At 48.4% G+C, this 12,285-nt stretch overlaps 2 protein-coding genes across 2 annotated transcripts; both read left to right on the forward strand.

The window, feature by feature from the left end:
- Positions 1-9,689: 9,689 nt before the first annotated feature.
- MIND_00794000 (Spindle pole body component) lies at positions 9,690-10,448 on the forward strand (the record flags this gene model as incomplete). The annotated part of the gene is made up of 4 exons (XM_037364625.1): positions 9,690-9,722; positions 9,796-9,834; positions 9,886-9,958; positions 10,006-10,448. The coding sequence occupies 4 exons, from the start codon at positions 9,690-9,692 to the stop codon at positions 10,446-10,448; spliced, it is 588 nt and encodes a 195-aa protein (XP_037220269.1).
- A 484-nt stretch (positions 10,449-10,932) lies between these two features.
- On the forward strand, positions 10,933-12,055 carry MIND_00794100 (uncharacterized protein; the record flags this gene model as incomplete). The annotated part of the gene is made up of 3 exons (XM_037364626.1): positions 10,933-11,062; positions 11,110-11,118; positions 11,166-12,055. The coding sequence occupies 3 exons, from the start codon at positions 10,933-10,935 to the stop codon at positions 12,053-12,055; spliced, it is 1,029 nt and encodes a 342-aa protein (XP_037220270.1).
- Positions 12,056-12,285: the final 230 nt, after the last annotated feature.

Below are 12,285 nucleotides of genomic sequence, written 5' to 3' on the forward strand. Positions count from 1 at the left end.
TTCGAGCGACCATCGTGCCTGTCGCCGGTTCAGCTTCTTAGCAGTCATGAAGTACTCCAGGTTCTTGTGGTCGGTCCAGATCTTGAACGGCTTTTCTCCCCCGTTTTGGAGATAATGTCGCCATTCGGTGAGGGCTCGCATAATGGCGAGCATTTCTTTATTGTAGATGTCGTAGTTGCACTCGGTGTCGTTCATGGCCCGAGAGAGGAACGCGATCGGTACCCATTTCCCCTCTTGTTCTTGCGAAAGGACGGCCCCGGTGGCGAAGTCAGAGGAGTCCGCTTCGACCCGCCATGCCCCGTGATCCGTAGGGAAGTGTAGAACTAGTTTGTCAGTGACCCGGTCTATTAACGTCTGAAAAGCCTCCTCCTCTTCCGGTCCCCATTTCCATGGGCTGTCTTTTCGGGTCAGTCTAGTGAGTGGCTTGGCGTAGGCGCCGAAGTCCTTGATGAATCGTCGGTAGAAGTTGAGGAACCCCAGGAAGCTTTGCACCTCCCGCAGGTTACAAGGTCGGGGCCATTCGCGCACACCAGCGACCTTGATCAGGTCCATGCGTAGTTGACCGTTCCCGACGATCACGCCGAGGTATTCGACTTCGTTTCGCTCGGAAGTCGCACTTGTCCGGTTTCAGATATAGTTGGTTGTCCTTCAGGATCCGCAGAACCTCTTTCACCGTCGCGCGATGTTCGGAGAGGTTGCTGGAGTATATGAGGATGTCGTCCAGGTACACGATCACGCGACCCTGGGAAATCAAGTTGGAAAACAATTCGTTCATCATGGATTGGAACGTGGCCGGTGAGTTGGTGAGGCCGAAAAACATCACAAGGGGTTCAAATAGGCCCCGGTTGGTAACGAACGCAGCCTTCTCTTCATCGCCTTCCTTTATGCGTATATTGTTGTACCCCCAACGCACGTCGAGCTTGGTGAACCACCGAGCGTTACGTAACTTATGCATGATGTCTGATATGAGTGGTATCGGGTATCGGTTTTTCACCCATAGCTGTAGGAATTAGGCTCTGGTCCCTGTGTCTACTGGAAATACCGTTGCCTAAATCCCCAGCTCCCACTGGGCCAGCAGTCAGAGGGAAATTAGGCTAATTGTCCTCTCTCTAAAAAAAGGTAATATGTTGGTATTGATGATGCTGACTAATATAAGATAATAATTAATTACTGATAGCTCCTTTTCTTCAGGCCGATGACCCGGTATATAATTAAGGTGACTGTGTAATAGCTAAAAAAGCATTACTTCCAAATTGGGACTGAAATGATGTAACTAGACTGGGTGATCAAAACTATTGATGGCAATCAAAAATGGTTCCACATTGATGACAAGATTCAGATAGCATCAACCCCATCACAAAAAACTAATAAATAAACCTGATAATAATAAAATAAAGCATTAAAGCATGGTGACCTATGTGACTCCAGCCAAATTTCATTAGCCTAATCTCCCAGTAAACAGTGGCAAGCCAGTAGTAGCTGGCAATTTAGGCAATGGCATTCCCAGTAGCCACTGGGCTACATTAGGCTATATATTACCACTATGGCTCGGTTTTTGATAGTGATCTCGTTCAGCTTCCGGTAGTCCTGCACGGGCCGTAATTTTCCGTCCTTCTTCTTGACGAAGAAAAACGGGGATGCGTATGGGGATTTCGAGGGCCGGATCCGCCCGGTTGCCAAGTGTTCCTTAATGAATGCGTCGAGCTCTTTCTGCTCTTCCCCTGATAGGGGAATGCAGCGTCCTTTGACGGGTTCGGCGTCCGGGTGCAGTTCGATGGCATGGTCCCACTTCCTCCATTCCGGTAGTTTGTCGAAGTCCTGTTTTTCGAAGACTTCCTTGAACTCCTCCAGGTAGTGCGCGGGTACGCTCTCCTTGATGGTTCAGGGCTTCTCGGCGGCGTAGGCGGCGGGCGGCCAGCTTGGTGGCCACGCTCTGCATGGCCTGGATGTGGGCGGGCATGTTTGACCCCTCCTCGTATATCCAGGTAACGAAGAGGCGATCCCCTTTGCCCAGGGGTTCGTTGTCCTCTTCGTCCCATTGTTCCAACAGTCGGGCCCGCTTGCACTCGGGCGGGCATCGGGTAAAGGCGATCGCACCTTCATGCCAATCGATTACGGGATTGTGCTTCTTGAGCCAATGATGCCTGATGATCACGTCACTGCTCCCGGTGTCCGTGATGGCAAACGTGAGAAGCTCGGAGTGGTCTTGGATGGTGACCCATAAGCGGGTGACGTGGGTGATCGCCCCGTTGGCGTTGATCGTCCCGTCGGCGTTGTATACTGGGACTGGGTGTGGCAGGGCCTCGAGTTCCAGTCGAGAGTCCTCCGCAAACCGCTTGTGCATGAACTCAGAGGTGGCTCCACTGTCGAGGAGGGCGTCGACCGAGTATCCTCGGAGGTCGTTGACCCCTTGGAGGGTGACGGCCACTCGGGTGGCCGTGGTGCCTTCGCTTTTCCGAAAGGGGGGGGCATCTTGTAGCTGTCGCAAAGCTTCGGCTACGTCGGGGGCGTACCCTGTTTGTATGAACTCTTCTAGTTCGGGCCCGTTCTCGGCTCGCCGGGCCGGATGTATCCACTGTTGTAGCTTCGAGCGGGCCTTTTCGGGCTGGTCTCAAATCTGCGCGACAAGCCTTTCGGCGCTGGCCGCGGGCCAATTCTTCCAAGCGGGCCTCAGGGTATCTCATACGGCTTTGTACGGGCCCTTCTTGCGGGTGGAAATGGCGGGTTGCGGGGTTCTTTGTTCGGGGTTGATTTCTACGTCTGGTCCCACGTATCTCTGAGTCGGCAACACGGAATATCGATTATGCGGGTTGTAACTAGAGACACTTGTGGTATACGTCGGCGAGGGCGTAGGCTTCACTCGCGATGATCGCCAAAATCCGCCTTATCCGTGTTAGTGGCCGATGCGGCCCGGTTCGGGCACATCCGGCTGATGTGTCCTTCTTGGCCGCAGTTATAGTGCTGCGGGCCGTAGCGGGGGCCTGGTCCCGGTCGATCTCCATAGGTGCGGGCCCTGTCGCGGGTCCGGCGACCGTGGTTGCCCCGTTTCCTCGGGGTGCGGCCACGGTCGGTCCGGTGGCGCTAATTGCCGCGTTTCGGGCCCAACCATTGAATGGGTTGCGGTTGCTAAACCCGTTCTTGGCGGGGGCAGGCGCCGTCGGGGGCGTTTTGGCCTGCGGGTGGTTGACTTTGTGGCTTTCGTCGAAAATACGGTAGCGGCGGAGTGTGCCGTCTTGCTTGATGGCCTCTGCCTTCCAGGCCTCGTAGGTGTCGGGGAGTGTATCCTTTCGGTAGACCGCGTTCGTAACGCCCCACAGCATACAGTTCTTGGCGACGCGAATGAGGTTGACGTCGTCGTAGTGCGCGACTTTGTTGAGGGAGTCGAGTACTGTGAAATAGCTAGTCGCGTCCATGTCTTTGGTCTGGACGAAGGTCTCCATCTTCTGCTGCGCGATTTCAGCGTGGGCCTCCCCTCAGAAGGCCACGATGAAGGCTTTCTCGAAGCCTTCGTACGTAGTATAGGCTTCGGCGGTGCGGAGTTTCATGGCTTTGGAGATGTTCTCCTTCCACGTGACCGCGTTTCCTCCTTTAATGTAGGAGAGAGCGTACGAAATCTTTCGTACATCGTCATTGTAGACATTCGCGTTGGCTTCGAAAGCCAACCAGCAATCGGCCAGGAAGGCGTCTACTTTGCTGGCGTCACCCGTGAACTCCTTAGGGGGAGAGACGGTTACTCGTGTATTTCCTCCGTGGGGCCGATGGGCCAAGTCTTCTCTGGCTTGGCGGAGCAGATCGTAGCTCTGCATAACTCCCTGCCGTACAGCTGTGTACTCCCCGTTTACTCGGGACAGCTCGGCCTCGATGACCACTTGTTGATTTGCCAGGGCGGTGTTTTCCGCCTTGAGTTGCTCCATCTCCTGATTCGTTCGGAACAGATGGGCGAACAGGAACTCCTGTTGTTCGTTATGGCCCAAGGCCATGAATCGGGCACGCTCGTCCCCCTGGTTCGCGGGGGAGCCCATCGTACTGTCGTGCTCGGTAGACATTTGTCGCGCTTCTTGCGTTCGTGGGGAGGCTAATATTCTGTCAACGTCGGGCTCGGGCCGTATCGGGGCGTCGGGGGGTCCGACTTCAAGAGGGTCTAAGGAGCACGAAAGATGGGTGTTCGCCCGGAGAATAGACGATATTAGCCTAGCGACTACATCTTGTAAGTACGGTTTTATACACCATGGTATTAGGGATGGATCGGATGGGCGCCAGGTCCCAGGGCGGATCGGATGGGCACTGCGTAGGGCCGCAGGGGTAAAGGGAAGGGGCTGGAAGAATGAGGGAGCGTCGAGGAGTATGGCGGTATGCGGGCCCGTGCGGCCTCGTGGCCCGGCGGCCTGACCCGAACCATGACAGTTTGGCTGTTTTGTTGGTTAGTTTAGTTAGAGAGCTTATTTGCTGTCCATCTTCTGCACTCATCACCGGGTCTTATCTGTGATAACAGAGTTGGCAAATCTAGCAAATATGTATCCTAGATAAACATTGTGGCATTACATTAAATATTTGCAGCTCCATGTTGTAATCTTCTTCTTACCCTTTATAATCTTTAATACCAGAAATCTTGTTAGATCAATATTTATTTAAAACCATGACTTCTATATATTACAAAACATCTCCAAACATATCTGTTGGAGAATAAAGAAGAAGCTGAATGCTCTGATCATATTCTTTTGAGGACATAAACTTTTTTTGGTAATGTAGCCTCATAAGCAACTTGGAAATTGGCTATAAACTGGTCTGCTGTAGCTCCTGCATTATATAGCAGTTGAACTATTGTGAGGTGCTCCATAGCATAAGCAGCCTGAAGTGCTGTTCCATAGTAACCTCCATTAATATGAACATCTGCACCTGAGTCAAGTAGAAGCTCTACAATTTCCCTATGTCCATGAGCTGAGGCTGTCTGTAATGCAGTATGATAATAGGCTCCACATATATTTGGATCAGCACCAGCTTCTAGCAAAAGTCTGATGATTGGTGTTTGGCCCATCTCAGCAGCAGTATAAAGTGCAGTTTCATTATGGCCAGCAAGTGCATTGATATCAGCTCTAGCATCAAGAAGCAGTCTTACAATATCTGAATGTCCTTTACAACATGCAAATTGTAGTGCTGTCTCATGATAGTCCCCAAACCAATTTACATCTGCACCTGCAATAAGAAGAATTTTGGCAATTTCTCTATGTCCAGCAGCAGATGCAATTTGAAGTGGTGTACCAAAGCTGCTACCTTGCACATTTATATCTGCACCAGCACTTAGAAGTAACTCAACAACCTGTTGATAACCACCTGCACATGCAGATTGAAGTGCACTTTCATTCTCCATAGAATGTATATGAGTTTGAGCACCAGCCTCTAATAGAAGTTTTACAACTTCTTTGTGCCCTTGAGAGGAAGCATAATACAATGCATTCTTTCCATCTGAGTCTCTTCTATCTATATCATACTGTGAACAATGTTTCAATAGGTGAAATATGACTGGAGCATAACCATAGGCAGCAACAGTTGTTATTGATGATGTCAATTCAGGAAATTGTATATATATCCCTCTTATAAGAAGATGCTCAGTTAAAAAGACCAAATTTCCTGAAGCAGCAATCCATAGTGGTGTCAGGTTCTCAGGCAAAGGAGCCCAGTTCCATGGTTGTATTTTCCAACCTGCAATTATAGGTGATACTGATATTTGCTGAAAGCACTCAATCAAATTCTGGTATAGTTGTTCTTCTGGTTCTCCATCTGCATGCAGTAAAATATATTGGCAATAGTTAAGCAGTGGAAAATCAATTTCATTGAATATTGTAGATTTGTGCACCAATTTTAAATATGCAATGAGAGATAATATAATGTTTGACTTGATATCATAGAGGCTTTGACTTTTAAGACCTTCTAGGAAATCTTGGGCAGTGTAGTGAACAAGCCTAATAGTTCTGGTCTGTTCATCAATTACTATTAGACCACAGCAAGCCTCAAGAATATCATCAATATGCACTAAAGATCTTTGGCTAGGAAGAATGTCCAGGTGTTCACTGATTGCTAGAGCTGTCTGTAGCTCAAGATCATCTAAAGGTCTTTTGGCAAATACAGTCCATGCTAGTGCAGAAAGAGCTATATGTATCTGCCGTGTATTTTGTGAATGGATATGTTCCCAAGTCCGCTCATAGCTGGAATTCAGTGTAGTAGGCAAAGTTTCAAGTGCTTGGTGCAGTTCTTCCAATGTATATGCTAAGCTTAGAGAATCAATTTGTAGCTTGACTGCTAAAAACCTAAAGAGAATATTTTAAATGATTTTTCAAATATGTAGTACATACATTCCATTTGCTTTAGAATTTATCTCAGTTATAATTTTCTCTTGCAGCAAGCCTGAAGTATCATTCTTGATAAATCGCCTGAGTCTTTTATGCTTTTGGAGTTGAATTATTATAAAGTTCCAAATATCATTTCTATTTGCATGAATTTGCAGATTGACAAATGGTACTTCAGCAGGTGAGGTTATATTTGGTCTGCAGGTGATCATAATATTAACTTTCTCTCCAAGTTCCAGAATATGCTGTATAAGCTCATTGAAGTCATTGTGATATTCATCCAATGCATCAATAATGATATAAATTTTGCTGAATCTGGAGCTGTGGATAAGATGTGCCAGTAAGCCTTGTATCTCATCAAAAGTAGCACTAGTCTTGTGTACTGCATGTTTTTTATATAACTGCCATGCAGGTGTTAGATCCTGAAAAACAACTAGCTATCTCCAAAGAGCTCCCAAAAGATACTGAAGTGTCTGAACTTCTGCTTCCTTGTAGTTCAGATATGCACAAGCTATCCCAATTGTTTTATCTTGATCTTTTAATTGAGTAAGATAATGAACAACTTTTGAGCTATTCACATATTAGCACATTATAGAGCAATGAAAAGTTGATAAATTTTACACAAGAATAGTCTTGCCAACACCAGCTATTATATTAACTTAAAACAGAAATCAAGAAAATATAAGAATAGCTTACGAATACCATAGTACCATATTTTTGTTCCAATTCCCAATTGCCATTGTTGAAAACTTGGATCTTGAAGTAACCATTCACCAGTATCCTTCTGTCGGATTACAGCCCTTCCACAAACTGTAGGTGGGTTGTGGAGCGGTTTCGTTACTCAGAGTTGTTGACGTGTGTTGTCGAAAAATTCCCTTTTGAGGTATTTCTGCTCCACTTTTGAGACTGTTTGGGATGGGTTACGAGAAATTTCAATTCAAAAGTGCTAAATACACGTCAACAACTCTGAGTGACGAAACTACTCCACCACCCACCTACAGATATTGGAAGGGCTGTATACTGATTTCCTGTTGTCTAATAAAGAAATTGATAGGTGAAATCCATTCAAGAAGCTTTTGTTGCTCAAGGTCTAATATTATATAATTAAATAAACTAAACTTTCTCCAGGATAACTTGCCTGGATGCCCCTGATTTACATAAATCCTTGGAGAAGTAAAAGTGAGAGAGCCAATAAGATGATTATAATCAATAACTTACGCTGATATTTGATTGTTCTTCAATTCAAGTTGTGGACCTTGTCCAATTCCACCTCTGCCACTCTGTCCATATTGACTAGACCCTCCACTTCCACCTTGTCCACCTATGGTTCTCTGTAGGACTTGAGAGTGCTATAAAGTGGTAGTATCTTACCATAGATGTTCATGACTTTGACCTCCGTAGACATTCCAGGTAGTACTGTATGAGTGTGCTGATATTCAAGTTGTGCTAGTGGTGGTTCTGTGCAGGGATATCGCGTCCGTGAGAGATATCGTCAAATGTCTCAAGGTGGTTGGCTTGATTTGGGTACAAGTATCCCACAGACTTCGAAGTCCATAACTGCTGTTAGACGCCGGCTACTTGAATATAGTGTCAATGTGCTACATGTAAAACTTGAACCAGCGTCTTTTTCGTTCTAGCTATAACAATCAAATTAAAATAGCAATGAAAATATCTGAAGATTTGTTCACAAGCTGTTATATTCCAGTCAAGAACAGAATCTCAACTTTGCGCGCCAGATGTACCGCTCGATGAGTCGACAATGACGATGCGTGGCGTCGGGAGGTTTTGAGTCCAAAGAATGGAAGATCGGATGCGCGAGTTGATTTTCGACTGGGATACGGTGGTACCAATGGTGCGCTTCATTTACGCCGTCTGCGAATCTTGGAACAGGTTTCGCCGGAAGTTTTTTCGATGGTTTCCGAGTGCGGCGAGTTGGCGCCGGAGTCTGCTGATGAGCACAAGTTGAGCGACGACGAAAATTCAGTGGTGAGATAGAGTCGATGGACTGCTGGGGTCCGGCTCTAGTGCTAGGACTGGTTTACTGTTGACAGACAAGGAAGGGGGGCTGGAGGTTGGCATTGCATATCGTAGCTCCTGCAGAAAGCAAGTATATTTTGCTGCTGGAGTTATTTTATCGTCGCCCGAATACAGCGTTACTTGCCCGCACAGGGCGAGAGGACTAATTTTGATTAGTTCCGTTCGTGTTGTCAACTTGCGCGTGCTCTAGCCCAAAATTGCAGATAAAGGACCGGACAATGATGACTTTGTCGAGATAGAGGTATCGGCGGGAGGGATGCAAGAGTTTAGTCTAAGGAGTTGGCTGAGCAATGGATATTCACTCAGACTGCATCGAAGTGGACGACAACGGACCACTTTACTGCACGTGATTACCAGTGATTTTCTTTGCTCGACTGCCCTCCAGTACTTCAAGTCTCTCCGTTCACTCTAACATATCCCACCCGCGTCCGTTTCCCGCACATTCGCAAAGACCCCATTCCAGTGCGTCACGGCGAGCATTGCATCGGGCTGATTAACAGCCCACTTTCTAGCTTGTCGAACTGCCCACTTTCCCGTGTCTCCCAACGTCCCCGTTTGCGACACACGCACTCGCGTCTTTTCCTATCCGCAAATACCTGGTCATCCAACTGACAGGTTTACTGGAAGACAACGATGGATTTCGCAGTCGAAAACGCGATCAAGAGTCTTGAAAGCACCACGATTACCAAGGCAGCGACAAGCGTGGATATGAATACCATCGATAAACAGGTCCATAAGTGAGTTGCATTCCGAAAGTTGTTCGTGTCCCTGAAAGTTGAAAGACATGCGCAGAAGTCCCGAATAACTTCTCAAGATACACTTGCAGAGGCATCCGAGACAGGTTACGAGCGGCTAAAAGAACGCGCGATGCAGGACGATGACTAAATCCAGGTGAGACTACTCCGGCCTGCCTTCTGTTTGCATAAGCAGTTTTCCAACTTTTCTTCCAGCGGACGATCATATGCGCCTTCTGGTACAAGCTTCCTCTGCTGTCAAGACTCAAACATCCATACTCAAGCACAACAAGATGTCACTCACTATCTTCTTCTTCGACACCATCGACCCTCGCTTTTGCGGATGCGTATCTGGAAGGCATAAAGAATCCCCCCAATGCCACCCCCCAGCACTAACTTGGGCAGAACTGTTGGGAGTGGCTAGCGGCAGTCGAATATGCTGTCCCATCTCCGGTTACATACGTATTTCCGCCACGGGTTCTGCAGGTATATGGCGAGGTCTTCGTGTTTCTGCTGCAGTTCCGAAGGGCGAAATCCCTGCTAGAGCGTATACTGGTCAGAGGGGCAAAGGTTGATGCTTTCCGAGGCCGGTTGCGTTGTTCATGAAGTGAGTTCTTCTGTACTTGTTGGTTGCAATAGCTGAACTATGCGGTACAATGTTAAATTTTCTCACAACGCAGGTTATTCACGCTCAAGTGACCGACTTCCACAAAGCTTTTGTGTGAACCAAGTCTTTGGATGAGATAGTGGAAGCTCATAGTACAACGCAGTGTCCTCGTCATCGTCTCATCTCTTTTCTCCAGCGTTGGAAATGTTCATCGTCTTTGCTTACTGGGGACCCAGGTCGGTTGCTTGATTGTTCAAACTGTGTCGTCTGAAGATCAAAACAGACGCTGCTCTCCATCGTGCCATTATCTCAATCCTGGACATCGCCCTCCGTTTCTGCAACATCTTCACCTCCATTGCGGGCAATACTACCGTTACCCTTGACGTCTCCCGCCACTCGCTTGTCTCGCGACGCCACAACAGTCGGCGGCAAAGAGCCCGTCGGAAGAATGTTGTCAGCTTTTCGAGGAAGGACGGGGACCTGAGCTCGGATGAATCTCATCAGGACGAGGAAGACATCGATCTGGAAGATGAAGGACAAGCGGCCACGTCGTTTTCGGTCGATGAACTTAAAACTGGGTTTGGCTCGGTGGACAAGCTCTCGTCTGAGCTGGATGGCCTGGTGCGATTTGTGAGGCGAGGGGTGGAGAGTTTGGCGAGTGGAGGCGAAGATGTGTCTGCGTCATTTAGCGTGCTCGCCTTCGCGCTGGAGGATTGGGACTTATAGACTGCGAGATTTTTCATGACACGATCACGCTTGATTTGTCATCATGATCTTGACTTGCTGCCGCAAGTGTATGGTTAGAAAATCTGGTAGTAGGTGGCTAGTGTAGTCCTCAGCTTGTGCAACGCCGTCGGCTGACCTTCAGTTACTATTATCATCATTATTTTGGTCGAAAGGTGCGTCTAGGTGCGTGTTATGACTGTGTGACGTATGACTGTGTGACTTTTCGCGACTTAGACTTCTGTTGCAGTATACCTCGTCTGCCCTCGCCTTCCAACCCATCCCTCCTCTGCGCTTCTGGGCTCTCTGTCTTTGCTTTGGCGACAGACTAACAGGCTCAGTCTTGCGTCGCGTTTTACCCATCTGCCCGTGGGGCGTGCAGTTCAAACTTAGTAAAGTTGGGCCTGCACATCCTCTTCTCAGGACACCAGATTATTTCTCGCCGACTGCGCAAGCCCCGATAAATCAGTTGGTGAATGCTCTCACAATGGAGAGCTCTACGTATACGCCCGGGCCCCGCCCACTCAAAGGCGACACGAATCTGGAGTGTCGCTCCTCGATCCAAAAGGAGTCCGTCACATGTACTTCACTCGGTCGCGAATGGCTTTGGATACTAGGTATTCTTGTTCAAAACCTCTTTTCAGCTCGTTTGACATTTCTTGAGGCCTGCGGAGTGTGTACCCCATCAATATTCCGAGGGACAGATGCTTCAACTGCCAGTGAATCAACTCAGTCTATCATTATCGAAAACGTCAACTCCTCAAAAGATCTCTGTTCGGGTCTTGCAGGCGTTCCGCCCTTTTACATTCAGCCAGGTGGTTGTCGCCGAACTTCAAAGTGGCGTTTTACCACTCCCTCCACGCTTCGTCATAAAATTCAGCGATCCGCGACATATTCCTAACAGAATCCCGTTAATGCGCGAGCTGGACCAAGAACGCAGCACATCCCCGTGGTCACCAAGATTCCGCGATTTCTTCACAGCTCATCTGCGCGACTTCCGCACGAAGCGTTGGCCGAACCATTGGAAATGCACCGGCGCCACTCAGCCTGTCACGCGACAAGAGCGAATAAACAAAGATGAAGACTTCTACGATGATTGGTTTGCTGATCGTGAAGGGACGCTCTGTCTATGGTCACAAGAAATGGACCACTGGGAGCAAACTTTCGAGTCACACTCCAATGAAATGGCTGTCTACCAGGCTCTCGAATCGCTCCAGGGGCACTCTATTCCTTGCTTGTTTGGCAGCGGGACGTACAAACCCCCAATCTATGGCTTCGACGACCCACTTTTGTCTAGTGTCCCGTTCCTTGCACTCGAGTATATTCCTGGCGCACCTCTTCATCATATACAGCTTGCGGCTACAATATCCACCAACCCTTCGTCACCTCCACAGATCACTCCTCCTGATGCGAAGCGCGCTGCTCATGCCATCATCGACGTCGCTCGAGCTATCCGCAACCTGGGTGTAAACAATCCGGACTTCGCAGCAAGAAACATCATTTTTGCGAAATCTGGATCCGCTTCGTCCCGTAATCATCGATTTCGGCCTGGCTTCAGCGAACAAAGGGCTGGCCACGAATCTGCAGGACATCCGGGACGTCTTGTATGACATTAATTAAAAATGGAACATCCCGTCGCCTTACCGTCGTGGCGTTCAAACTCCACATCCTTTCATTGGTTATGCCCCTCTGAACAGCCCTGGTTCGGACAGGAAAATGGACATTCTCAATGCCTACTTCGAAGAGATTGCACAGGGACCGTCTCATATCAATCTTGACGAGGAGACTGGAGTGCAGTACATATGGGAGGCTCCACGATGGCGACTCAAGGAAGGTGTCA

This window comes from Mycena indigotica (genome assembly GCF_014461135.1).
Source record: "Mycena indigotica strain 171206Taipei chromosome Unknown Mind.scaff0006, whole genome shotgun sequence".
In the NCBI taxonomy this organism is placed as follows: Eukaryota; Fungi; Basidiomycota; class Agaricomycetes; order Agaricales; family Mycenaceae; genus Mycena; species Mycena indigotica.